Source organism: Hyla sarda, chromosome 4 (assembly GCF_029499605.1).
Source record: "Hyla sarda isolate aHylSar1 chromosome 4, aHylSar1.hap1, whole genome shotgun sequence".
Classification (NCBI taxonomy): domain Eukaryota; kingdom Metazoa; phylum Chordata; class Amphibia; order Anura; family Hylidae; genus Hyla; species Hyla sarda.
The window spans coordinates 154,759,799-154,786,631 of NC_079192.1; the positions used below are offsets into that span (position 1 = coordinate 154,759,799).

Here is a 26,833-nt window from a genome sequence, read left to right on the forward strand (position 1 = left end):
AAAATTCTATACAGTTAGCAACAGTTTTAAAAGTTATATAACAATGCAATATACTCACTTAAACCAAGTAGAACGGAAAGCAGCTTTTTTCCTGGTTTTCCTCTGGACAGGAAGCGCTGCATAATTCAGCATGTCGACCCACGCATTCTCTTCACCAGCGGCCATTTTGAGGTCGGCTCGTCATTTCTCTCTTCTCTGCTGCCCGCCCTGTGCACGGCTTCGCCCGGCCCATTCATTATACCCTCTCCTCCCCCTGTACAGCCCCTCTCCTCCACAATGCACATTGGCTCTGTAGTCCAAGCCAATCACTGATGCTTTGCTGCGCAAGCGCAGCATACTCTATCCCCTCAAAAATTCTGACCGCAGAGCCCGAGGTCTGCAGGAGATAAGCCACGCCCCCTTACCCCCCTCCCGGAGGATGGAGAGTGCAGCTCTTCATAATACAAGAAGACAGTGCAGGGGGAGAATGAGGACTAACACCAGTGGTCCTCAACCTGAGGACCTCCAGATGTTGCAAAACTACAACTCCCAGCATGCCTGCTAGGAGTTGTAGTTTTGCAACATCTGGAGGTCCGCAGGTTGAAGACCACTGACGTACACAGCTCCTTCACTCCCCCGCTCTGTGTTTTCCCCGTGAAAACTTGAAACCTCCCCGTGATGAATGAGGTCGTGTGTAGACAGAGCTGGGGGAGGGGAGGGGCTGTGTCTGTCCTCATTCTCCCCCTGCACTGTCTTCTGCAGTGAAAAAATCCAAGCCATGGCTGCTCTGTGTGTCCTATGTAGACAGAGCAGGGGAGGGAAGGAGCTGTGTAAGTCAGTGGTCTTCAACCTGCAGACCTCCAGATGTTGCAATACTACAACTCCTAGCAGGCATGCTGGGAGTTGTAGTTTTGCAACATCTGGAGGTCCGCAGGTTGAGGACCACTGGTGTAAGTCCTCATTCTCCCCCTGCACTGTTTTCTTGTATTTTGCATCTTCTTGTATTTTTTGTTATGTCATGATAGCACAGCTTTGTAATGAATGGACGTATGGTCGGCATAGCAATCAACATAGTGGCGCCCTGACTTCTGCTGTCTGCTGTCTTCTAATTGTTTTGAATAATTATATATGTAAATAAAAAGGGTAGTATTGTACCTACCCCTGGTGTATATAAGCTTTTGTAAGTGCAATAAAAGTTTATTGTTCTACCAGAAAACGTGCTGTGTGGTTTTATGTTGAGACATTACAGTGTGCATCACTTCAACTATTCATAAAGGTAATTTTTATTTCATGACTGTATTGTAAATAATTATGTTTAGTAGCTATGTTTATTAGCTAAATTAGCAATATTGTAAATTATTATGTGTAATTATGGCATAATATATTTATTATATTTGAAATATTGTTTAGTGTGAGTGTATATATAGATACATATAGATATATCTAAATTTACATGTTTATATATGGGCGTGTATGCATATATATATAGTTTATATAGATATATATATATATTGATATGCATACACGCACGTATATAAACACGCAAATATATAATCTATATATATATATCCATGTATATGGATATATATATATAGAGAGAGAGAGAGATGCATACAAGTGTATATATAAACACGAATATATATATATATATATATATATATATATACATTTATATTGATATATATATATATTTGCGTCATTATATATGTGTGTGTGTATGCATATATATACATTTAAAAAAAAAATGCAGCACTGCTTTGTCCACTGCTTAGAACCTGATCAGGGTCCATGCAGATAAAATCCAAAAATTGGCACAGTACTCCAGAAGTTCCAAAAAAAACGTGAGAACTTTATTCCCTCATATCAAAGAACAGCAACGTGTCAGCTCATAAAGAGCCTTTTTCAAGCTGAAAAAGCTTTTCTTTATATACACACACACATATATATATATGTGTGTCTGTGTATATATATATATATATATATATATATATATATATATAATGTTCCTATACTGCACCTAATGTGGGGAACTATAATGCCAGCCTAATGTGGGGGACTATACTGCACCTAATGTGGGGGAACATAGGAACATACTGCCAGCCTAATGTGGGGGACTATACTGCACCTAATGTGGGGGAACATAGGAACATACTGCCAGCCTAATGTGGGGGACTATACTGCCAGCCTAATGCGGGGGACTATACTGCCAGCCTAATATGGGGGAACAATACTGCACCTAATGTGGGGGACTATACTGCACCTAATGTTGGGGAACATACTGCCAGCCTAATGTGGGGGAACTATACTGCACCTAATGTGGGGGACTATACTGCACCTAATGTGGGGGACTATACTGCACCTAATGTGGGGGAACATACTGCCAGCCTAATGTTGGGACTATACTGCACCTAATGTGGGGGACTATACTGCCAGCCTAATGTGGGGACTATACTGCACCTAATGTGGGGGACTATACTGCACCTAATGTGGGGGAACATACTGCCAGCCTAATGTGGGGGACTATACTGCACCTAATGTGGGGGACTATACTGCACCTAATGTGGGGGACTATACTGCACCTAATGTGGGGGAACATACTGCCAGCCTAATGTTGGGACTATACTGCACCTAATGTGGGGGACTATACTGCCAGCCTAATGTGGGGACTATACTGCACCTAATGTGGGGGACTATACTGCACCTAATGTGGGGGAACATACTGCCAGCCTAATGTGGGGGACTATACTGCACCTAATGTGGGGGACTATACTGCCAGGCTAATGTGGGGGAACTATACTGCACCTAATGTGGGGGAACATACTGCCAGCCTAATGTGGGGGACTATACTCCAAAGCAGTGGTGAATACTGGCTTATATTATCACCAGAAAATGTACAACGATGTTTTAGCCACCGCACGTGGCCATCATCAAAGCCGTGAGGTGTCGTTGTACATTTTCTGGTGATAATAGAAGCCACTATTCACCACTACTTTGGAGTGCTGCCGTGCCTGCTTCTGTTGTATTCAAAGTGACCTAGGACCAAGGTCCAACCAAAGCCTGCTCCCATCTACGTTTATCAGTGTGCTTCTTTACCTGTTTATTTATATATTTATATATATATATATATATATATATATATATATATATATATATATGAATAAACACATATACTTATCTAAGTATATTGCAATGTAAAAAATGTTAGAAAATTAAGATTAAAGGGGTAGTCCAGTGGTGAAACACGTATCCCCTATCCTAAGGATAGGGGATAAGTTTGAGATTGCGGGGGGGTCAGACTGCTGTGACCCCCCACGATCTCCTGTACGGGGCACCGGCTCTCTGTACAGATAGCCGCGTGTTGACCACCGCACGAAGCGGCGACCGACATGCCCCCTCAATATAACTCTATGGCAGAGCCGGAGATTGCCGAAGGCAGCACTCCGGTTCTGCCATAGAGTTGTATTGGGGGGGCGTGTCAGCCGCCGCTTCGTGCAGGTGGTCAACATGCCCCCCTCTCGCGTGCTGCCGGTGCCCCGTACGGGAGATTGCGGGGGGTCACAGCGGTCGGACCCCCGCGATCTCAAACTTATCCCCTATCCTTAGGATAGGGGATACGTTTTTCACCACTGTATTGCTCATTTAATATATGGCATTTTAAAAATACTTTTTGTATTGTTGCCAATAGCAACCAATCTGTTACAGCAGTGTTGTCCAAAATGCTGCCATACAGATGGTGCAAAGCTATATTTCCCAGAGTTCCTGGACAGCATTCAGCAAGCCTGGATAGCCTTAGTCTGTCCGTGCATGCTGGGAGTTGTATTTTTTCAACATCTGAAGGTCCGCTGTTTTGACACCACTGTGTTATAGGATTGTTATATATTATGAGGAGGTAAATGGTAATGGACAATTACCCTCTAGAATATTTTTTTTCCCAAACATATATATATTTATTTTCTTATGTATGTTTTAGAAGACTACCTACTCTAGTCTTCTAAAAGTTTATCAGTCTAAATGTTTTCAAGAAAAAAATATGAGGGTGTGGGGTTGTCTGAATCAGTTGTCTAGCATTTTTCATCCTAGACATTTTTAACAATTCTTTTTTTCAATTTAGACAACCGAGACGTCTTGGCTCCACAATCTACACCATCCCCCCCCCCCCCCCCCCCCCACCACCACCTACTCTAGTCTTCTATAAGTCTATCAGTCTAAATGTCTTCAAGAAAAAATGTGAGGGTTCTTTTTTTCAATTTAGACAACCGAGACGTCTTGGCTCCACAATCTACACCATCCCCCCCCCCCCCACCACTACCACCACCACCACCTTACTCTAGTCTTCTATAAGTCTATCAGTCTAAATGTCTTCAAGAAAAAATGTGAGGGTTCTTTTTTTCAATTTAGACAACCGAGACGTCTTGGCTCCACAATCTGCCCCATCCCCCCCCCCCCCCCCCCCACCTACTCTAGTCCTCTATAAGTTTATCAGTCTAAATGTCTTCAAGAAAAAAAATATGAGGGTGTGGGGTTGTCTGTGAATCAGTAGTCTTAAGATTTTTCATCCTAGACATTTTTTCTAAATTTTTTTTTGCACTTTAGCCAACCCAGACGTCTTGGCTCCACAATCTACACCATCACCCCCCACCCCCACCCCCACCTACTCTAGTCTCCAACAAGTTTATCAGTGTAAAACTATTCAAAATAATAACATGACGGTGGAGGGTGTGTTTGAATTTTTTTAAAGATTTATTCAGCTTTGGACACATCGACTGAGGAATGATTCCCTGCATAAATACAAATAATCAATCCAAAAAAAATTCCCCCCTCCACTTAAAAAAAAAAATAAGGTAGCCATACTTATATCCCATGGTTCTTCTTCCCCTCAGCTACAGCAGCTCCCTCAGTTATCTTAAGTTACTCTCCTCTGCGCTCCGTTGTCTCCTGAGATAACAAATGCGCAAGAGCAAAGAGGAAGTTATGGCCTCTTGTTATGTCTCATGGGCCATTGGCTCTTTTTACTGAAAGCTGCTTACTGGAGATATGCAGAAGCAGGACACCACTGTTTGAAAGCCAGTCCACAATTTTAGTGCTGTGGTTGTCGGACCAGGGGGAATTTTGTCATTCACATAGATCACTTCTAGCATGATTTTCCAACCGATGCACGGTGCACGCTTAAAGGAATATTAGCTGGATGTACCTGTCAACTTCCAAGTATATGTTTGTGTGTTATAGATTGTAAAGCTGCTTTTTTGCGTTATTTTGGTTTTTATTAGGGGTAATTGTCCTGATAAAGTTTACACAACATGAGTTTATTGTGATCATTTTCCAACCCTTTTCAAAATTAGGTATTATATGATATGTATTAAAAATTGTCTCTTTGTAATATTTTAGAATGCCGTCTTGCATTGTGAAGGGGTGCCCAAGTACTTCGCGTAGGCGTGATCCTTCTGTCATAATGCATAGCTTCCCTTGGGATGTCTCAAGGATTAGAATATGGCTGCAAAAAACTGGACAATTTGAAAATAATCTTGATCAAAAAGTACAACAAGTTCTGAATGGAAAGGTGAACGATAGCTTCCGCATGTGTTCATTACACTTTGACAATTATTCTTATCACCATGAGGCGGATCGTCGAATTCTCCTAAAGGATGCTGTGCCTACTATATTTCCTCCAAGGCCACAAAGAAGTTTGCCATCCACTGTACAACAGAACTTGCCAGGAGTTGAAACATGTGCATCAGTTTCCATTTGTACTTCAAGTGACATTACAGTATCAGTGTTGACAACAACATCTACAGTAGTCACATGGAGTGTGGCATCTGCTGTAGCATCAACAGTAACAACTGCTTCATCACAATTTCCTGGACCAATATCATCTATCCTTTCTATAAGCTCAACTGTCATACCATTACAAGCAAAGAGCACACTAGAACACCCGCCATTACAGAAAAAACTTAAAACTGGACATTTGTCAACTTCATATGCAGCGTCTACCATTTCAGAAACAGTTACCTTTTCAGCAACAGAACCACAAACTACATCCACTGTTTTGACCTCTTCTATGTCTTCCATCATTCCTATTCAAAGTGGAAGTGAACTAGAAATTCCAATAACTCAAGCTTCAAACTCAAGCTTCAAAAGAAAATCTAGTCCAGAGAGGAGAAGTGTGGCAACAAATACAACGCCATTTATCGCTCATCAGTTACAGTCAAGTAAATTTGAAAAACAAAGAAAGAAATGTAAGAAATCATTGATTGGAATAATTAGTCAAAAAGATCTTGCAGAGGCTGGGCCAAGCACATCTGCCTCATTTGGAACTGTATCTTCAAGAGATATTGATATTGCTTCACAATGTGAGATGCAAGAAATCGAAAACATTACACATGATCCAGCCGCGACAGTTCCTGAAGTTGAACCAACTGAAATAGCTAATCTAACACACTCACCTGGTGAAGATTACAATATTCTGTCTGGAACTCAATTCAAGTCAACTACTGTAATAACACCAGCCGAGCATGTTTACCTGACAGCATTGCAGCAACAAAGATTTGAAAAGGAGCATAACTATTGTGTCAAATTGACTCCTGTTGAAACCGTTTCACCCATATTCATTGACAGATATCATCAACCAACCAAAAGTATAATAACGGAGAAGGTTATAAATGCGGAGGAAAGTTCACAAATAATGCCTCCCGATAATTCAGAACCTACAGTTATTGAGGAAGGCGTGGAAGAACCACTTGAACATGAGACAACTATATCTACTTTCATTGATATAGAAGATACCTCATTTCATGCCACTGATATGGAAGAGGAACCAGATGATTTTTCAGAAATCGATAGTGAAGATAATTCCAACACTCTAGTGCCCGGTTTTGAAGATCTATACGATGTAAATGAGGACGTGGTTCGTGACATGAAATTCTTGATTTTCGAATCAGCTTTCAAAAAGCTGATTCGAATGATACCATGTCCTGCAAAGAAGAAGAGTGTGTGTAGAATAACACATTATAAAAAAAATATGCAAGGAAGTATGTTCTCATTACATGTAAAATGCAACAAAGGACATATTCGTAAGCTATGGAAATCACAGCCCCTAGTGAATAATACTCCGGCTGGAAATGTCCTTCTTTCAGCTGCAACAGTTGTCAGTGGCAACAGTATTTCGAAGATTTTTACATTCCTAAAATTTTTGAACATGCTTTCAATAGGCCGAAGCACTTTCTTCAATCATCAAAATAATTTCATATTCCCAGGAATTGATAAACAGTGGCAGAAGGAACAGAAGTCAGTCATTGACAAGCTCAAATTAGCCCCTGCATACTTAATAGGAGACGGACAATGTGATTCGCCTGGCTTCAGCGCCAAATATTGTACATATACATTAATGGACGCTGTAACTAAAAAAATTTGTGCTTTTACAGTTGAGCAACTAACTCCAACTACTACCTCAGTCTCTCTGGAAAAAATGGCATTCAAAAAGACCCTGGAAGAATTGATTGAAAAGGATTTACACATAGCTAAGATTGCCACAGATAGACACGTATCTATCAGAAAGATTTTGAGAGAACAGTACCCATACATTGAGCACCAGTTTGACGTTTGGCACTTGGCTAAATCCGTGGGTAACAAAATAGCAGCCGGGGCAAAAAACAAAGCAAATGAAGTGCTAAATAAGTGGATACAACCCATAAAGAACCATCTCTGGTGGTGCTCACGCACCTGTGGTCAGGATCCAGGTGTTCTAGTGGAAAGATGGAAGTCACTAGTGTACCATGTTTGTGATCAACATGAATGGACAGATGAGGATAGCAATTATACAGAATGTCTACATCCTCCTCTAACAGAAGAGAAAAAAAACAACACAAAGTGGTTAACACCAAAGTTGACACCACACAATGTGTTATGCAAAATTGTGTTGAATCCTATCATTTTGAGGGATATTCGCCAGCTATCATCTTTTTGTCATACAGGCGAGTTGGAGGTCTATCACAGCATCGTTCTGAAATACAGACCGAAAAGGATACATTTCTATATGGATTCAATGGTAGCTCGCACCCAGCTAGCCGCTATGGACCATAATAACAATGTCGGAAGAATAAGAGCGGTGGTGAGGAAGGCGACAGATGCTGGTGAGCCAATGGGAACAGTACGACACCGCTACGAATATTCCAAGGCTCGTCGCGCATGGGTTGTGAAGCCAGTATACGAACCCACATGTCAGGACTTCCTTTTTGAGGTTATGACTGAAATTATTGAAATGGTTCGAAATCCAGATGATAGTGATTGGCATTCAAGAAGAGAAAGCCTGCCAAGAAACATCGCCCCAACACCGCGACCAGATCCTGCAGATTTACTTGCTGACTATATGTCACGATTTGAATGAACATTGCCCATTTGTTAAAAAATTATTGCACTTCTTTTATAAAATGCACTTTGTAACCTGATCGGTACAATACCATTTTTATTCATTATATATTTGAAAAATTATTCTAATAACAGTTTTTTGTTAGACAAGTACTGTTGTCATAATTTCTTAAAACATTATATGTAGAACAATTATAGTTAAATGTAGAATAAAAAATGGTTGCTAAATTTAATTCCTATGGTATTTTATATAGGTGTACTCAGGTACTGAGGGTTTTTATAACAAAATGGCGTTGATTCTCATCTGAGCCCTGTAGTTTGACCTTAGAGCACTTTACATCCACATAAGAGGTATGTTCTTACTCAGAAAAAATGGTGTTACAAATTTTGGGTGGCTTTTTTTACAATTACCCCTTGTGAAAAAGAAAAATTTTGGGTAACACCAGCATTTCAGGCAAAAAAAAAAAAAAAAATTCATGTCCAACTTTAACAAACATTTGTCAAAGACCTGTGGGGTGCAAAGGCTCACTGTAACCCTTGTTATGTTCCGTGAGGGGTGTACTTTACAAAAAGGTGGTCATCTTTTTTTTTTTTTGGGGGCATTCATGTCAGAAACGCTGTAAAATCAGCCACCCCTGTGCAAATCACCAATTTAGGCTTCAAAATGTACATAGTGAGCTCTCATACCTGAGCCATGTAGTTCGTTTGCAGAGCTTTTTGCTCTCACATATGGGGTATTTCCCTACTCTGAAGAAATAGTGTCTTTTGGGGGTCTTTTTCTCCTATTACCTCTCATGAAAGTGAAAAGTATGGGGCAACACCAGCATGTTAGTGTAAAAAATTTTCTTTTTTTTTTTTTACTATAACTTGATGGTGTAGTCCCCAATTTTACCTTTTCATAAGGGGTAACATTTGAAAAATAGGAAAAAAAATTGTAACGCAATTTCTCCCAAGTACGGAAATACCCCATATGTGGCCCTAAACTGTTTCCTTGAAATACGACAGGGCTCTGAAGTGAGAGCGCCATGCGCATTTGAGGCCTTAATATGGAATTTGCAATAGTGGTGGACCCGGATACAAGAATGTGGCTTGTCTCCACCAAAAACCCTACAGCAGTGTTTCACAAACACTGTGCCTCCAGCTGTAGCAAAACTTCCAGCCTGCCAGGACAGTCTATGGTTGCCCAGCAATATTGGGAGGTGGTATTTGCAACAGCTGGAGGCTCCACTTAGGAAACACTGCTGTATGAGATGTTTTTCATTTTATTTGGGGGACTTGTAAGGGTGTGTATAAGTAGTGTTTTACTTTTTATTATTTGTTAGTGTAGCGTTTTTAGGGTACATTCACACGGGTGGGTTCATGGTGAGTTTTCCGCTGGAGTTTGAGCTGTGGCTGAGAAATTGGCGAAGCTCAAATTTATAGAAAGAAAACCATTGTAAACCCGCCAGTGTGAATGTATCCTGTACATTCACTCGGGGGGGGGGGGGGGGGGGCACCCCCAAGCTGTAGAAAAAATTATAATACAACTCCCAGAATGCACTGACAGACCGTACATGCTTGGAGTTTTAGTTTTGCAAAAGCTGGAGGCACACTGGTGGGCGAACCACTCAGTTAAGAAACAGACTCTAGCTCAGTGATTCCAACCAGTGTGTCTCCAGCTGTTGCAGAACTAATACTGCCAGCATGTACGGTCTGTCAGTGCATTCTGTGAATTGTAGTTTTGCAACAGCTGGAGGCACAATGTTTGTAATCACTGAGAAAGGAAACAGACTCTAGTGTTTTACAACCAGTGTGCCTACAGCTGTTGCAAAACTAAAATTCCCAGCATGCACAGACAGTCAGGGATGCTGGGCATGTAGTTTGCAATATCTGGTCCTTCAGATGTTGTAGAACTACAACTCCCAGCATGCCTGGACAGTCTCCGACTCTGCCATCGAGTTGTATTGAGGGAGAGGCTCAGCCACCACATGGTATGGTGGTCAACACGCCTCCTTCCCGCAGTCTGCCGGGTCCACCAACAGGAGATCACGGGTGGCCCCAGCGGTTGAACACATCATGGTGTTTTAAAAATTATGACCTATCCTCAGGATAGGGGATAATTTTTTCAGCACTGGATATTGCCTTTTAAAAATGTATTTAAAAAATAAAAAAATTACAGACACAATATTAATAATAAAAGATTTTTAATTTAACTTTATACATTTTTTTTTTTAAACCAAAGTAAAATAAATGTGAAAAAAAAAAATCAAATCTGGACTAGAAAAATAATGATTAAAAATATTGTCCAAATGGTGTCCTGTTGCTCGGGTAGTCAGGGAACCACTTGAATCCTGTATACTCCGACGATTGTTCAGGAAATGTTTGTCTTATTTTATTAACAGCACATGATGGGATGGGGACCCTGTGTCCCTTCCCCAAGTGACCGTAGATCATAGCTGTGAAAGAAACATATGCAATCCATCTCAAGTGCCTGAAAAAAAAATATATATATTTAATTATATGAAGATTTATGTTAAAAAAAAATAGCCTTTTTTTTAGTAAAGAAAAAACTGTTTGAAAATGAGATTCAAGAAGAATAAAAACAATAAAATAGAGCCGACAAAATAAACTCAATATAGTTGACAATTATGAAAATATGTTTATATGCATATCATTGCACTTGCCATGAACATTTAATCCTTACACTTTTTTAAAAAATTATAAAAAATATATTTTTTTAGGTTGAAATGGGAAATAAATATACAAATGTATAAATTTTCTAACAACAAGATCAGCGATAGAATAACACAACATACCAAACACAATACCTATTTGGATCCCTGTTCAACTGGTTATCAGTTATCCATCTTAAGATTCGGATGTAATGTCTCAGTTGAAATTCATCTAGGACCATTGTTTCAAACACTGGGTGTAAGCATATACATTCATGTTCTCCACAAAAAGTAGTTATTTGGGAAAATTCACTGCAACATATACTTTCCTCCAAAGAAGTCATCAGATTACAATGATTGCACAAACACCAGTTTGTGTTCTGCAATCTCCCCTCTGGGTCTGGTGTTGGAACAGGACGCTGCTCATTTGGACCCCACTGAGGATCGTTTTGAAAACACCACGGACTCACCCTATTTTGTGAATCAAGCTCTTCCTGCAACTGCTGTAGCAGTTCCTGAAAAGCCTTTGAATAGTAAATCATAATACAAAATCAATACTTCTGTTGTAAGTTGGCAAAAGGTATCAAATAGGTGAAATCATGTTTATAACGAAGTCATTGCATGGTCTTTTGTATACTATAGGCAATCAAAAAAAAAAAAAAACAAGCACCGCGTGCATGGAGGGTGGTCAAAGTAACCATGGGGTTATTTTAAAGTTATAAATTTGGTTAGTTTTATATTGTTAGTGTTACGTTACTGTTCCAAAGGTGAATATGGAAGTTAGAAGAGTGCCATGCATAAGGAAAACTTTTAGGGCCTTACATTTAATTGCTGATACAGTTGAAGGAGATATCCAGTGCTGAAAAAAAATTATCCCCTATCCTAGGGGCTAAGTTTCATATCGCAGGGGGTGCAACTGCCCCGCAATCTCATGTAAGGGGCCTCAGCAGGCTGCAGGAAGGGGGAGTGTTGACCATTGCATGAAGCAACGGGTGAGATGCCAACTCAATACAACTCTATGGCAGAGCCGAAGCACTGTGTTATGAAATCTCTGGGTCTGCAATAGCGGTGTATTGAGGGGGCTTGTCAGCCGCCGCTTTGTGAAGTGGTTGACAAATGCTATCTCGCCAGGGAGCTGCGGCTCCGTACAGGAGATTGCGGGGGGCCCCAGTGGTTGGAACCCACGCGATATGAAACTTATCCTGTATCCTTAGTATAGGGCAGGCATAGGCAATCTTCGGCACTGCAGATGTTTTCGACTACCTTTTTGTATTGCTCTTACAGCCAAAATGCTGACAAAAGCATCATGGGAGATGCAGTCCAAAACATCTGCATTGACGATTTTTGCCTATGCATGGGATAGGGGATACGTTTTTTTTTTAGCACTGGACTACCCCTTTAAAATACAGGATTACCTCATTAGTGTGTTTTAACATGTATAGGAATCTGCTCTGAATTGATGTGCTGGATTTGAAGTATTCAGTCATTTTACAGTACACTCTTCATTAATAAATCCTGCACATAAAATATGAACAGAATCATATACGTGTGAAAACATTGTACATTAGTAGGAAAATATATACTTACTGTGTTTTCAATGACCGTAAATCTTCGGTACGGTACAACTAAACCTTGCTGGAATTCTTCCTCCTCACTTTCCTTAGAAAAAAAAATTATAAAATGTAATTACATTTATTAATAATGAATATTTTTTACATATATTATTGAAAAAATAAATACCATGCTTGGTGTCCATTCTGAGGTTGAACTCACAGTTTCTGTGTGCATACTAAGCTCATCAAAAAATATATCTTCAGAAGTCTGTTACAAAAAAAAATTGTGAGTCATTTTAGAGAATATATATATACACACACATACACATTTTTATAATTTTTTTTTTTTTAAAGTAATGTTCTAAAAATGTATGTAGGGCTGCAGATCCCTACAGCGATCCATCACACCATACAGCAGTGCATCCACCCACCCACGCAGCAGTGCATCCATCCATCCCCCTCACCCACACAGCAGTGCATCCATCCATCCCCCTCACCCACACAGCAGTGCATCCATCCATCCCCCTCACCCACACAGCAGTGCATCCATCCATCCCCCTCACCCACACAGCAGTGCATCCATCCATCCCCCTCACCCACACAGCAGTGCATCCATCCATCCCCCTCACCCACACAGCAGTGCATCCATCCATCCCCCTCACCCACACAGCAGTGCATCCATCCATCCCCCTCACCCACACAGCAGTGCGTCCATCCATTCCACTCATGCAGCAGTGCATCCATACATCCCCCCACCATCCACCCATACATCCCCCCCACCATCCACTCATGCAGCAGTGCATCCAATATTGGTCTGCTGCAGATTTTCAGCAGGGGAAATTCTTCTGTCAAAATGTCTGCTGCGGACAGCCCACCATAATTCAAACTCGCAGCGGGAAATACGCTGCAAGTTTGCTACCAAATCTGTCTTTGTGAACGAGTCCTAAGGGTCAGTTCACACGTGCATATTTTCTGCTGCAGATTTGTTGTAGCAGATATTGTTACCCATTGAAGTCAATGACCAGAAAAATCAGGGACCTCTAAGGGTCCGTTCACACAAGCGGATTTTGTTCGTATTTCTGGCAGGGTATTTTCTGCAGAAAATCTGCGGGGGATTTTGCTACCATTGACTTCGATGGGTCCGCAGAAATTCTGCAAATCTGACACTAGTGCAGGTTTTCTGCTAATCTATTTAAGTCAATCCTCGCAAAATCAGCGGTGGATTTTATGCAGCAAAAATCTATGCAAAATCGGCTTGCGTTTACAGACCCAATGGGCTCGTTCACATGGGCGGATTTTATTGTGAGGTAGCAGTTTATTGTGAGGTAGTGTGTCCTGCTGTGAGTTTGAATGGGGGCAGGCTCTCTATTGCAGATTTTTGGCAGCAGAATTTCCACTGTGGAAAATCAGCAGCAGACCCCATTGAAGCCCTACATCCCACCCCTACCAATAATTGTAAAGATACTTCAAATAGCGCCCCCAACAGACTGAAGTGCAAGGGAACAAGCCAGCTACAGTCCCCTCCAATATACGTTCCCATGCAAATATCACTTCCTTGACTTATACATAACACAGCCCCATGTAAATAACACCACCCCCTTCTCTCCTACATACAGTCCCATGTAAATAACACTACTCCCTTCTCTTCTACATACAGTCCCATGTAAATAACTCTACTCCCTTCTCTCCTACATATAGTCCCATGTAAATAATGCTACTCCCTTCTCTCCTACATATAGTCCCATGTAAATAACACTACTCACCTTTCCTACATACAGTCCTATGTAAATAACACAACCCCCCCCCCTCCACTATGCAGTTGCATGTAAATAACACCAACCCCTTCTCTAAAACATACAGTCCCATGTAAATAACTACTCCCTTCTCTTTAACATGCATTCCAATGTAAATAACACTGCTCCACCCCCTTCCAACATGCAGTCCCGTGTAAACAACACTTCCCTCTCATACATACAGCCATTCATACAGCAATTCAACTATAGCAATGCAACTATCCCTCACTGTAGCCTTCCTCCATAATGCAGCTTACAATTACAGAGAAATTGAACTATGAAATGATTCTACCTTACCATTTTGATGTTATTCTGCTTCAGACAAGCCTTGTATGAACAGCACCTGCAGCAGCTCCTTTTTCTCATATCACTTGCTCTTCTCAGTGACCTGCTATTAGGGAGCAAGTAAACCACTTGACCGAGATGAAACTGAGGGCTGTGATTGGTTCACATGTGAGGGCTGTGATTGGTGGTGCTATGAGGGCTGTGATTGGTGGTGCTATGAGGGCTGTGATTGGTGAGCACTAGGAAGGGCAGTGACTTAGCATAGTAGGGCGTGTTAGAGGACGGCTTGGGGGCGTTTTTTTATTGTATGGGGGCGTAGATTATGTTTTGTACTTGGGAGGAAGTCGGCTGTGTGAGAGTGAAAAGGATCATGGGAGCTGAGCTCCATAACCAGGAAGTACAGGGATTTTCATTGCAGCATATCTCACAAACTGGAGCGGTCAGACAAATAATGAAAAGTGCTGTGGGATGATGGAGGCAAGGTCTACATTGTGGCAGGTACTTAATTTCGTTTTTTTCACTATTGGATATCTCCTTTAACAGGTTAAAGGGTACCTTTCATGAAAAAAAACTTTTGATATATTATAGATTAATGTATGCAGAATAACTTTCCAATAGCATGTTATTAAAAAATATGCTTCTTTCTATTTAATTTTCCACTTTAAAAAAATGACCACTAGGGGTCTCCCTACCAGTCCTGGTCGCAAGCCTTTTTTTTTTTTTTTAATAGATTTCAGACTCATGCTGGTGTCCGAAATCTCAGACTGCAGCTGGGACACAGACAAGCTCAGCACTGCTCCCTGCCTCCCTGAACTATCAAAAGATATATTTTGATAGATCGGGCATTTACGCACGCGGCAATAGCAACTATGTGTATTCATAATTTTTTTACTTTTTTGGGGGTAAAATGGGAAAAAAAAGGTGATTTTTCACATTTTTGTAAACTTTTTTTAACTTTTTTTTTATTACACTTTTTGTTTTACCATAGGGGGACTATTTATAGCAATCATTTGCACTATAGCACTGATCAGTATTATCAGTGATTTTGCTCGATGTCAGACCAGAGGAGAAGACCGCGAGAGAGTAGCGAAGGCAGGTGAGGGGACCTCCGGCCGCCATTTTGGATGAAGGGATCCCCACGGCAGCACCGCGATTCTGAGATTGTTTTTTCGAGACATATTGTACTTTATAGTAGGGGTAAATCTTTGTTGATTCATGCAGCATTTTTTGTGAAAAACTCCAAAATCTTGGGAAAAATTGGGAAAAAGTCTGGCATTTTTTTATGGCATTCACTGTATAGTAAAAATGATGTTATTTTTATTCAGTGGATCAGTACAATTAAGGCGATACTCAATTTATATAGCTTTTTTATGTTCTTTTTTCTTTTCTCAACAAAATCCTTTTTTCCTCCATTTTGTGTGGTCATGTTCTAACTTTTTACTTTTTGTCCAACCGCATTGTGTGAGGGCTTATTTTTTGTGGGATTGTACTTTTTATAGGTATGTGTGGGATAAATGTCATTATCGTTTTATTGTATAAGTCTTTACGAACGTGGCAATACCTATTAGATATGGAGTTATTTGGGGAAATGAGCTTGTTTTTTAACTTTATTAATTTATTTAAAAACCTTTTTATTTTTATACTTTTCACTTTTTACGGGTTATACTATGCTGCAGTACATCTGTACTGTAGCACAGTATAAAAGTCAGTACTACACTGACTAACAGCCTGTGCAATCCAGCCTATGGCTGGACCTTACAGGCTACTACACTAGGTAGACAGGAGGCCATAAGCTGGCCTCCTGCAGCCATGGCAACAAACGGGATCACATATCACATGATCGCATCTATGATCAATAAAACGCAACTAGGGTGTTCATAATAGTAAAGGAAAATGTTTTTTTTTTTACAAAATATCATCATTAACCCCTTAAGGACACAGCCAATTTTCATTTTTGCATTTTAGTTTTTTCTTCCCTGCCATAACTCTTTTATTTTTCCCTATTCAGATCCATATGAGGGCCTGTTTTTTTTTTTTTGCGCAACTGTAATTTGAAATGACATCTGTCACTTTATCATAATATGTTTGGTGCAAACCAAAAAATATTATTTGTTGAACACAATTTTGGTGTCACAATAAAACTGACGTTTGCTTTTTCTGTGACAATTTAAAGTAAAAAGTCAAAAGTAAACTGCAAAATGCCAAATCCACTTTCAGTTTTTTCAGTTTGGCGTTTTTTAAATCCTTTTGGCGTTTTTGGACTCCTTGGCAGTTTTTAAAAAACTACCTCTTGTCGAGACTTTGGCTTTTTTTCGGGAAAATCTTGGCGTTTTTCTCCCATAGAAGTCTATGGAAGTGAAAAAACGCCAAGAAAAACGCCACGTGGGTTTTAAATTTGGCATTTTTTCAGGTGGTTTTTATTCCCTTTTGGACTTTAGCGATCAAAAAAGTGTTGGAGATACCTTTTTTATTAAAATTTAGTAGGGTACCATTAAAAAAATTATAATAAAAAAGATACAGTAGTGATGGAAAAAACTGTATTTAACGAAATTTTTTTTTTTTATAACAAAATTTGAATTAATTTTTACACAGGGATCAATTTATGTGCGCGGGCAGGGCACTAAAAATGTAGCCGACAATAATAACAATGTAGTGTGTGTGTGTGTGTTTCACTTTTTATTTATTTTTATATTTTTTAGGTAGTACTACTACTCCCAGCATGGAACACACTGTTCCTTGATAGGAGTAGTAGTTACCTGTACTAATTGACAGATTGCAGGGGCCCGTTACGATCCTGTATAATGTATGGATGCAGCGGCCGCTCTTCTATGGTCACCTGCACTGGCGTATATATACATCTATTTGTATTTACCGCAGAGAGCTGTGATTGGACAGATGGTTCCAGCCAATCACAACTCTGTGGGAAATAGGAATAGGTGTATATATACGGCAGTGCAGGGGACCATAGAAGAGCGGCCGCTGCATGCATACATTATACAGGAGGATTGCAACGGGTGTCAGGAGGAGTGACACTCGCTGCGATCTGTCTATTAATGCAGGTACTACAGCTCCCAGCATGGAGCAGAGTGTGCTCCATGTTGGGAGTTGGAGTACCTGCAGTGAGGGACAGATCCCAGCGTATGTCACTCCTCCTGACACCCCTGCGATCCTCCTGAAGTGACTGTCGGAATCAGCTGTTCTCAAGGCTACAGTTGATCCTGAGCAGTATATATATATACATAGGAATACATACTGCCCAGCAAGAACTTACAGTGAGCCTGCAGTGTATATACAGTATACACATTGCTGGCTCACTTAACCCCTTGCTGAGCTGTGCGCTAAACCAGCCCGGCAACTAAAGTGCTGTACAGTGTAGGTTAACCCTTTGGCCGGTATACACTATATACAGCTATCTATAGATAGCTGTATCTAGTGTATACAGAAGATGGAGAAGTCCCCTTACCTCTGTCCAGTCCCCACATGTCTGTGTAGCTCCGCCCCTAGTGATGATGTCATTAGGGGCGGAGCTACAGACGCGATCCAGGCTGGCAAGGGTATAAGGCTCTGTTATCATTGTCCGTATTGGACAATGGGAACAGACCCTTCTGCCAGTGTCTACCCAAACAGGGAGACTCCAGCTGTTGCTAAACTGCAACTCCCAGCATGCCCAGACAGCCAAAGGCTGTCTGGGCATGCTAGGAGTTGTAGTTTTGCACCAATTGGATGTTCCCTGTTTAGGTAGACATTGCATTATGGGCGCTCTCCCCTGCAGAGAGTGCAAAAAATGTCCTAATCCATTTTTTTTGTGTTTTTTTTTCTTTCTTCTCATTTCAAATCCGTGTATGCAGAGGATTACGACAGATTCGAAGGATTACCACAGATGAACAGTTTTTTTAAAATATTTTAATAAAATGGTTAACAAGGGCTGTGGGGGAGTATTTTTTTAAATAAAATTCATTTGTTGTGTTTTCTTTTTTATTGAATGTTCAGGCTTAGTAATGGAGGCTGTCTAATAGACAGAATCCATTACTAAGTCAGGGCTTAACGTTAGCCCCAAAAACAGCTAGCGCTAACCTCCAATTATTACCCTGGTACCCACCGCCACAGGGGTGCCAGGAAGAGCCGGTACCAACAGGCCCGGAGCATCAAAAGTGGCACTCCTGGGCCTAGGCGGTAACAGGCTGGCGTTATTTAGGCTGGGGAGGGCCAATAACAATGGTCCTTGCCCACCCGGGTAACGTCAGGCTGTTGCTGCTTTGTTGGTATCTGGCTGATACTGAAAATAGGGGGAACCCTATGCGTTTTTTTTTTTTTTATGAAAAAAAAATGCATAGGGTTCCCTGTATATTCAGTATCAGCATGATACCAACAAAGCAGCAACAGCCTGACGTTACCAGGGTGGGCGAGGACCGTTGTTACTGGCCCTCCCCAGCCTAAATAATGCCAGCCTGTTACCGCCTAGGCCAAGGAGCGCCACTTTTGAAGCGCCTGTTGGTACTGGCTCTTCCCGGCACCCCTGTGGCGATGGGTACCAGGGTAATAATTGGGGTTTAGCGCCAGCTGTTTTTGGGGCTAACGCTAAGCCCCGGCTTAGTAATGGATTCCGTCTATTAGACAGCCTCCATAACTAAGCCTGAATATTCAATTAAAAAAAGACACAACACATTGGAAAAAATTATTTTATTTTAAAAAACACTCCCCCACAGCCCTCGTTTACCATTTTATTAAAAATAAAAAAATAAAGTTCATCTGTCGTAATCCATCGAATCCACAGTAATCCTCTGCATACACGGATCTGAAGTGAGAAGAAAAAAAACACAAAAAAATAGGTTAGGACATTTTTTGCCCTCTGCAGGGGAGAGCGCCCATAATGCAATGTCTACCTAAACAGTGAGCCTTCAATTGGTGCAAAACTACAACTCCCAGCATGCCCAGACAGCCTTTGGCTGAGTTGGTTGTAGTTTAGCAACAGCTGGAGTCTCCCTGTCTGGGTAGACACTGGCAGAAGGGTCTGTTCCCATTATCCAAAACGAACAATGTGAACAGAACTTCAGACTAGCCTGAATATGTATGTAGCTCCGCCCCTAATGATGTAATCACTAGGGTGCGGAGCTACACAGACCGGTGGTGACAGAAACAAGGGAGGTAAGTGGACCTCCTGTTCTGTATACACTATATAGAGCTATCTATATATAGCTGTATATTCTGCATACCGCCCAAAGGGGCTATAGGAGCAGGGATTCCTGTCAGTCTGGTGACAGGATTCCTGGCTCCTCTATAGTATACACGGGTACACTATTCCCCCCTGTATACTATAGGGCCTGGGGAGGTGAGTAGTGATGCTGTACATCACTCCTCATCTCCTTACACTCTGTGGACCGGGCGCTCAGCATCCGACCCACAGAGTGCTACCTGAAGGCAGTGAGAAAACTGCCACAGGGGACAAATTTGACTGTTTCCACCAGGGAAAATGCCAGAAAAAATGCCAGAAAAACTGGTGGCAGGAAAAACATGTGGCAGTTTTTCTGGCATTTTTGCTGGCGTTTTTTTAGGTGTACAAAAAAAAAAAACAAGTGGAAACCTAGCCTAAGAGTTGTGACTCTTAAAAAGCAAGGAAAACAAAAAAAAAAAAAACGAAAACACCAAAATAAAAATTAACTGTGTTATGGGGTTAAATACACTTTTTCTTTTTATTACTAAGATGAAAATTACCCTGTTCTGACCCTATGATTTTTACCCTACAGAGCTGCATTGGGGTAATGTTTTTGTGCCATGATCTGTATTTTTTGTTGGTACCAACTTGGCATAGATCAGACTGTTTGATCAATTCATATTTGTTTTGAGATCTGATGTATAAAAAGAAAAAGAACACACATTTGGAATCCGGATTTTTATTTTTTATTTATGCTGTTTGCGGCTGATTTGAATTTTTATTATGGTGATTTTTTTTATCAATATACTGTACAGACCAAAAGTTTGGACACACCTTCTCATTGAGAGTTTTCTTTATTTTCATGACTATGAAAATTGTAGATTCACACTGAAGGCATCAAAACTATGAATTAATACATGTGGAATTATATACATAACAAAAAAGTGTGAAAATATGTCATATTCTAGGTTCTAGCCACCTTTTGCTTTGATTTCTGCTTTGCACACTAATTCTTTTGATGAGCTTCAAGAGGTAGTCACCTGAAATGGTCTTCCAACAGTCTTGAAGGAGTTCCCAGAGATGCTTAGCACTTGTTGGCCCTTTTTGCCTTCACTCTGTGGTCCAGCTCACCCCAAACCATCTCGATTGGGTTCTGGTCCGGTGACTGTGGAGGCCAGGTCATCTGGCACAGCACCCCATCACTCTCCTTCTTGGATAAATAGCCCTTTCACAGCCTGGAGATGTGTTTGGGGTCATTGTCCTGTTGAAAAATAAATGATGGTCCAACTAAACGCAAACCGGATGGAATAGCATGCCGCTGCAAGATGCTGTGGTAGCCATGCTGGTTCAGTATGCCTTCAATTTTGAATAAATCCCCAACAGTGTCACCAGAAAAACACCCCACACCATCACACCTCCTCCTCCACACCAGCACACCTGTGAAGTGAAAACCATTTCAGGTGACTACCTCTTGAAGCTCAACAAGAGATTGCCAAGAGTGTGCAAAGCAGTAATCAAAGCAAAAGGTGGCTACTTATAGGAACCTAGAATATAACATATTTTCAGTTGTTTCACACTTTTTTGTTATGTATATAATTCCACATGTGTTAAAGGGGTATTCCAGGCAAAAACTTTTTTTATATATATCAACCGGCTCTGGAAAGTTAAACAGGTTTGTAAATTACTTCTATTAAAAAATCTTAATCCTTCCAATAGTTATCAGTTTCTGAAGTTTTCTGTCTAACTGCTCAATGATGATGTCACGTCCCGGGAGCTGTGCATGATGGGAAAATATCCCCATAGGAGCTGCACAGCTCCTGGGATGTGAGTCATCAGAAAGCAGTTAGACAGAAAACAGCAACTCAACTTCAGAAGCTAATAACTATTGGAAGGATTAAGATTTTTTAATAGAAGTAGTTTACAAATCTGTTTAACTTTCCGGAGCCAGTTGATATATATAAAAAAAAGTTTTGGCCTGGAATACCCCTTTAATTCATAGTTTTGATGCCTTCAATGTGAATCTACAATTTTCATAGTCATGAAAATAAAGAAAACTCTGAATGAGAAGGTGTGTCCAAACTTTTGGTCCGTACTGTGTATGTATATATATTATCTTTTTACACTTTTTTTTTGTACCCCTAGGGAACTTGTATTAGCAAGCATTCAATCACACTGCATTGATTAATTCAATAGGTGATCTGCCAATGCAACCTGCATATTGTAGACTATAAAGGTAAATGAGTCACAGCACACACCATGACCATTGAGAAGCTTGCTACGATGCAATCGCAGGGAGCCAATCCAAACCCTGAACCACTAACCACAAACAATGCTTAAAGGGGTACTCTGCTGGAAAACTTTATTATTTTTTTTATTTTTTGAAATCAACAGGTGCCAGAAAGTTTTTGACTTCTATTCTAAAATCTCAATCCTTCCAGTACTTATCAGCTGCTGTATGCTCCAGAGGAAGTTCTTTTCTTTTTTAATGTATTTTCTGTCTGACCACAGTGCTCTCTGCTGACACCTCTGTCCATGTCAGGAACTATCCAGAGCAGGATTGGTGTCAGGATCCGGACTGGTATGCGGGGAGGACACGGGTAGTGGATCCTCTGTGCCAGAGAGGCGATGGCGTGGGCCGTACCAAGGGAACAGAATCTAAGGGGTTACTGGTTTTCACCAGAGCCCGCTGCAAAGTGGGATGGACTTGCTGCGGCAGGTAACCCCCAGGTCGTTCCACCCGGTAGCGACTCAACCCCTCTGGCGGCTGAGACTGTCGCGGGACAAGGCAAAGGCAAGGTCAGACGTAGCAGAAGGTTAGGGCAGGTGGCAACGGTTCGTAGTCAGGGGTAACAGCAAGGGTCTGGATACACAGGCAATGGGCTCACAAAAACGCTTTCACTGGCACAAGGCAACAAGATCCGACAAGGACAGGAAGGGAAGGTGGGGTTTTATAATGTTTAACAGTAATTGGGCCAGGCACCAATTAATGGTGCACTGGCCCTTTAAATTTAAGAGTGCCTGCACGCCCTAGAGAGCGGGGCCGTGCGCGCCGGGAGGACACAGGAGGCAGGGGAAGGCAAGTGGAACGGGATGCGACCCACGGGCGAACTTGTGCCGCCACCCGGAGCGCATCCCCGAGGCAGCACTGAAGCAGCGCTCCCGGTTAGAGGGACAGACCGGGGCGCTGCAGGAGGAGACACGCCGTGAGCGCTCCGGGATGGATGCGGGACCCAGAGTGCTTGGCATTACAATAGGTTTGCTATGGGGATTTGTTCCTGTTCCTGGTCTGGAAAGTTCCTGACATGGACAGAGGTGTCGGCAGAGAGCACTGTGGTCAGACTGAAAATAACTATACAACTTCCTCTGTAGTATACAGCCGCTGATAAGTACTGGAAGGATTTAGATTTTTAAATAGAATTAATTTACAAATCTGTTAAACTTTCTAGCACCAGTTGATTTAAAAAAAATTTTTTTTCACTGGAGTACCTATTACAATGCTGCTGTCAGCTTTACTAGAGCTATTAACACTGACTGTCTGCTGGTGAATGGAGCGCGTTTGTCTCACTAGCCCTCTCAATACACCCATAATGGTGCCATGACAGATATATCTAACATGTGTCATTAAGGGGTTAAGATGCTCATTGGTCCAGCTTATAAGGTCTTCAAAACTTCTTGCGTTGCAATGATATTGCATAACAGCTGGAGAAATGGCGGTTCATGCTGAGAAAACATTTCCATGGAAGTTATACTAAACATGCCCAGTAGGAACCGGCACATGGTAAAATAAATGAAGTCTGTAATGTGCTGTGGGTCCCTTTAGATGGTAATTTTGTGTAATTAGCAAAATGTAAACGTTATTTTGTTGTAATTTACTTTAAGATCACAGCTTTTACATACGGTAGTCAAACAGTTATGAAAATATTTTCTTTATTAACAAATTGTTTTTTGTCACTTTTTTTGATGCAGAAAATGTGAATTTTTATATTTTCTGTGATATATATATATATATATATATATATATATATATATATATATATATATAAAAAGATATTTTTTATAATGTTGTCACCTCCCTCATTGTTCCTGCATTCAGCAAGTTGGTAATAAGTGTGAGCAGGAGCACTTCTGCCATGAGGCCACTTGTTCAATAGCCTCAGGTGCCACCACCTTCTGTCAGAAGGTGGGTGGCACAGAGGTGACCCCTTCCTAACCCATGGGAGCTAGGCTCATGTCATTCCCAGCAGGTGACGTCTGCTATATGCAACTGACACCAGCCAGATATAGGGACATCAAAGATTAATCCAGTGCTGGTCATTTAAATTTAAATATGGTGCTCAAAAAAACATAGGAATTGTCTAAACTATTTCATTATTACATTCATGATCCTGCACGGTGTACGGTGTAAACACAAATAATTTCTGGTCATTTCATATCTCAGTAAAATGTTTATAACTAGAGATGAGCTAACTTTTCAAAAATTCGATTCGGGCGATTCACCGAATTTGCCGAAAAAGTTTGTTTCGTTTCAAATTTTTTTGTGGCGAATCGCTATTAAAAAAGGCTATTTCTAGCCTACATACAGCCTCTATAGGGGTATAGAATACTTTGCTGTGTTCTGACTAAAACACATATGGAGTGTGCTGGGTTAGTGAAATAATACTGTTATTCAGAATAACATGCAGATTACCGGGCTCACTTTTAGAATCACTGCCGCACAGCAGCACAATTACAGAGCCTGGTGGTGGCATCAGTGTCAGGAGACCATATAGTGACTGAATGACACAGCCTGGAGGTGTTGGCAGCATGAGAACACCATATAGTGGCTGAATGGCACAGCGTGGAAGTGTTGGCAGCATGAGGACACCATATAGTGGCTGAATGACACAGCTTGGATGAAGCTGAAGCATGAGAACACCATATAGTGGCTTAATGACACAGCGTGGAGGTGTTGGCAGCATGAGGAGACCATATAGTGGCTGAATGACACAGCTTGGATGAAGCTGAAGCATGAGGACACCATATAGTAGCTGAATGACACAGCATGGACAGCTTGTCAGCATGAGGAGACCATATAGTGGCTGAATGGCACAGCGTGGATGTGTTGGCAGCATTAGGACACCATATAGTGGCTGAATGACACAGCGTGGATGTGTTGGCAGCATGAGGAGACCATATAGTGGCTGAATGGCACAGTGTGGAGGTGTTGGCAGCATGAGGACACCATATAGTGGCTGAATGACACAGCATGGAGGTGTTGGCAGCATGAGGACACCATATATTGGCTGAATGACACAGCATGGACTGGTTGTCACCATGAGGAGACCATATAGTGGCTGAATGACACAGTGTGGAGGTGTTGGCAGCATGAGGACACCATATAGTGGCTGAATGACACAGCGTGGAGGTGTTGGCAGCATGAGGACACCATATAGTGGCTGAATGACACAGCATGGACAGGTTGTCAGCATGAGGACACCATATAGTGGCTGAATGGCACAGTGTGGAGGTGTTGGCAGCATGAGGACACCATATAGTGGCTGAATGACACAGCGTGGAGGTGTTGGCAGCATGAGGACACCATATAGTGGCTGAATGACACAGCTTGGAGGAAGCTGAAGCATGAGGACACCATATAGTGGCTGAATGACACAGCATGGACAGCTTGTCAGCATGAGGAGACCATATAGTGGCTGAATGGCACAGCGTGGATGTGTTGGCAGCATTAGGACACCATATAGTGGCTGAATGACACAGCGTGGATGTGTTGGCAGCATGAGGAGACCATATAGTGGCTGAATGGCACAGTGTGGAGGTGTTGGCAGAATGAGGACACCATATAGTGGCTGAATGACACAGCATGGACTGGTTGTCAGCATGAGGAGACCATATAGTGGCTGAATGACACAGTGTGGAGGTGTTGGCAGCATGAGGACACCATATAGTGGCTGAATGACACAGCATGGACAGGTTGACAGCATGAGAAGACCATATAGTGGCTGAATGACACAGCGTGGAGGTGTTGGCAGCATGAGGAGACCATATAGTGGCTGAAAGACACAGCTTGGATGAAGCTGAAGCATGAGGATACCATATAGTGGCTTAAAGGGTACCTCTCATCAAATTTTTTTTGATATATTATAGATTAATGTACGCAGAATAACTTTACAATTGCATGTTATTAAAAAATATGCTTCTTTCTATTTAATTTTCCACTTTGAAGAAATTACCACTAGGGGTCTCCCTACCAGTCCTGGCAGCAAGCATTTCAGACTCATGCTGGAGTCCTAAACACTACGAGCTGCCAGTCTGCTTTGTTCACAAAGGAGAACACTCAGAGCTGCCAGCCTGCTTTGTTCACAGCCTGTTTGGCTGTGAACAAAGCAGGCTGGCAGCTCTGAGTGTTTAGGACTCCAGCATGAGTCAGAAATGTTGCTGACAGGACTGATCGGGAAAAATACAATAGAAAGAAGCATATTTTTCATTAAAATGCTATTGGAAACTTATTCAACATTCATTAATCTAAAATATATCAAAACATTATTTGATGAGAGGTACCCTTTAATGACACAGCATGGACTGGTTGTCAGCATGAGGAGACCATATAGTGGCTGAATGACACAGCATGGAGGTGTTGGCAGCATGAGGAGACCATATAGTGGCTGAATGACACAGCGTGGAGGTGTTGGCAACATGAGGACACCATATAGTGGATGAATGGCACAGCCCGGAGTTGCCAGCAGCATGAGTAGGCACTAGGCCTTCACAATCCCTAAGTTTAAAAGATGAATTAAGAAATTTAAACCGAAGATTTTGGATAGCGGGTGCTACCTATGACAAAATTTGAAATTCCCAGACCCAGGCACAACAGCGGCATCATTAACTCATATATTGCCTGAATGACACAGTCTGGAGTTGGCTGATTCACGAGTACACAGCAGGGCTTCACAATCCCCCCCAAAAAACACAACACTTTTCGAAATTTTTTAAAAAGATTTTGGATAGCGGGTGCTACCTATGAGAAAATTTGAAATTTCCAGGCCCAGCAGCGCCATCAGTAAA

General features: G+C 41.5%; 1 protein-coding gene across 1 annotated transcript; it reads left to right on the forward strand.

Annotated features, from left to right (window-relative positions):
- The first annotated feature begins 537 nt into the window (after positions 1-537).
- LOC130367402 (uncharacterized) lies at positions 538-8,359 on the forward strand. The gene is made up of 2 exons (XM_056569821.1): positions 538-1,255; positions 5,365-8,359. Exon 2 carries the CDS (start codon positions 5,366-5,368, stop codon positions 8,357-8,359), a length of 2,994 nt encoding a protein of 997 aa, XP_056425796.1. The 5' UTR covers positions 538-1,255; position 5,365.
- Positions 8,360-26,833: the final 18,474 nt, after the last annotated feature.

What these genes read in the sequence shown, in the direction of transcription:
- LOC130367402 (XM_056569821.1), top strand. Translation starts at nt 5,366, where the DNA reads ATGCCGTCTTGCATTGTGAAGGGGTGCCCAAGTACTTCGCGTAGGCGT.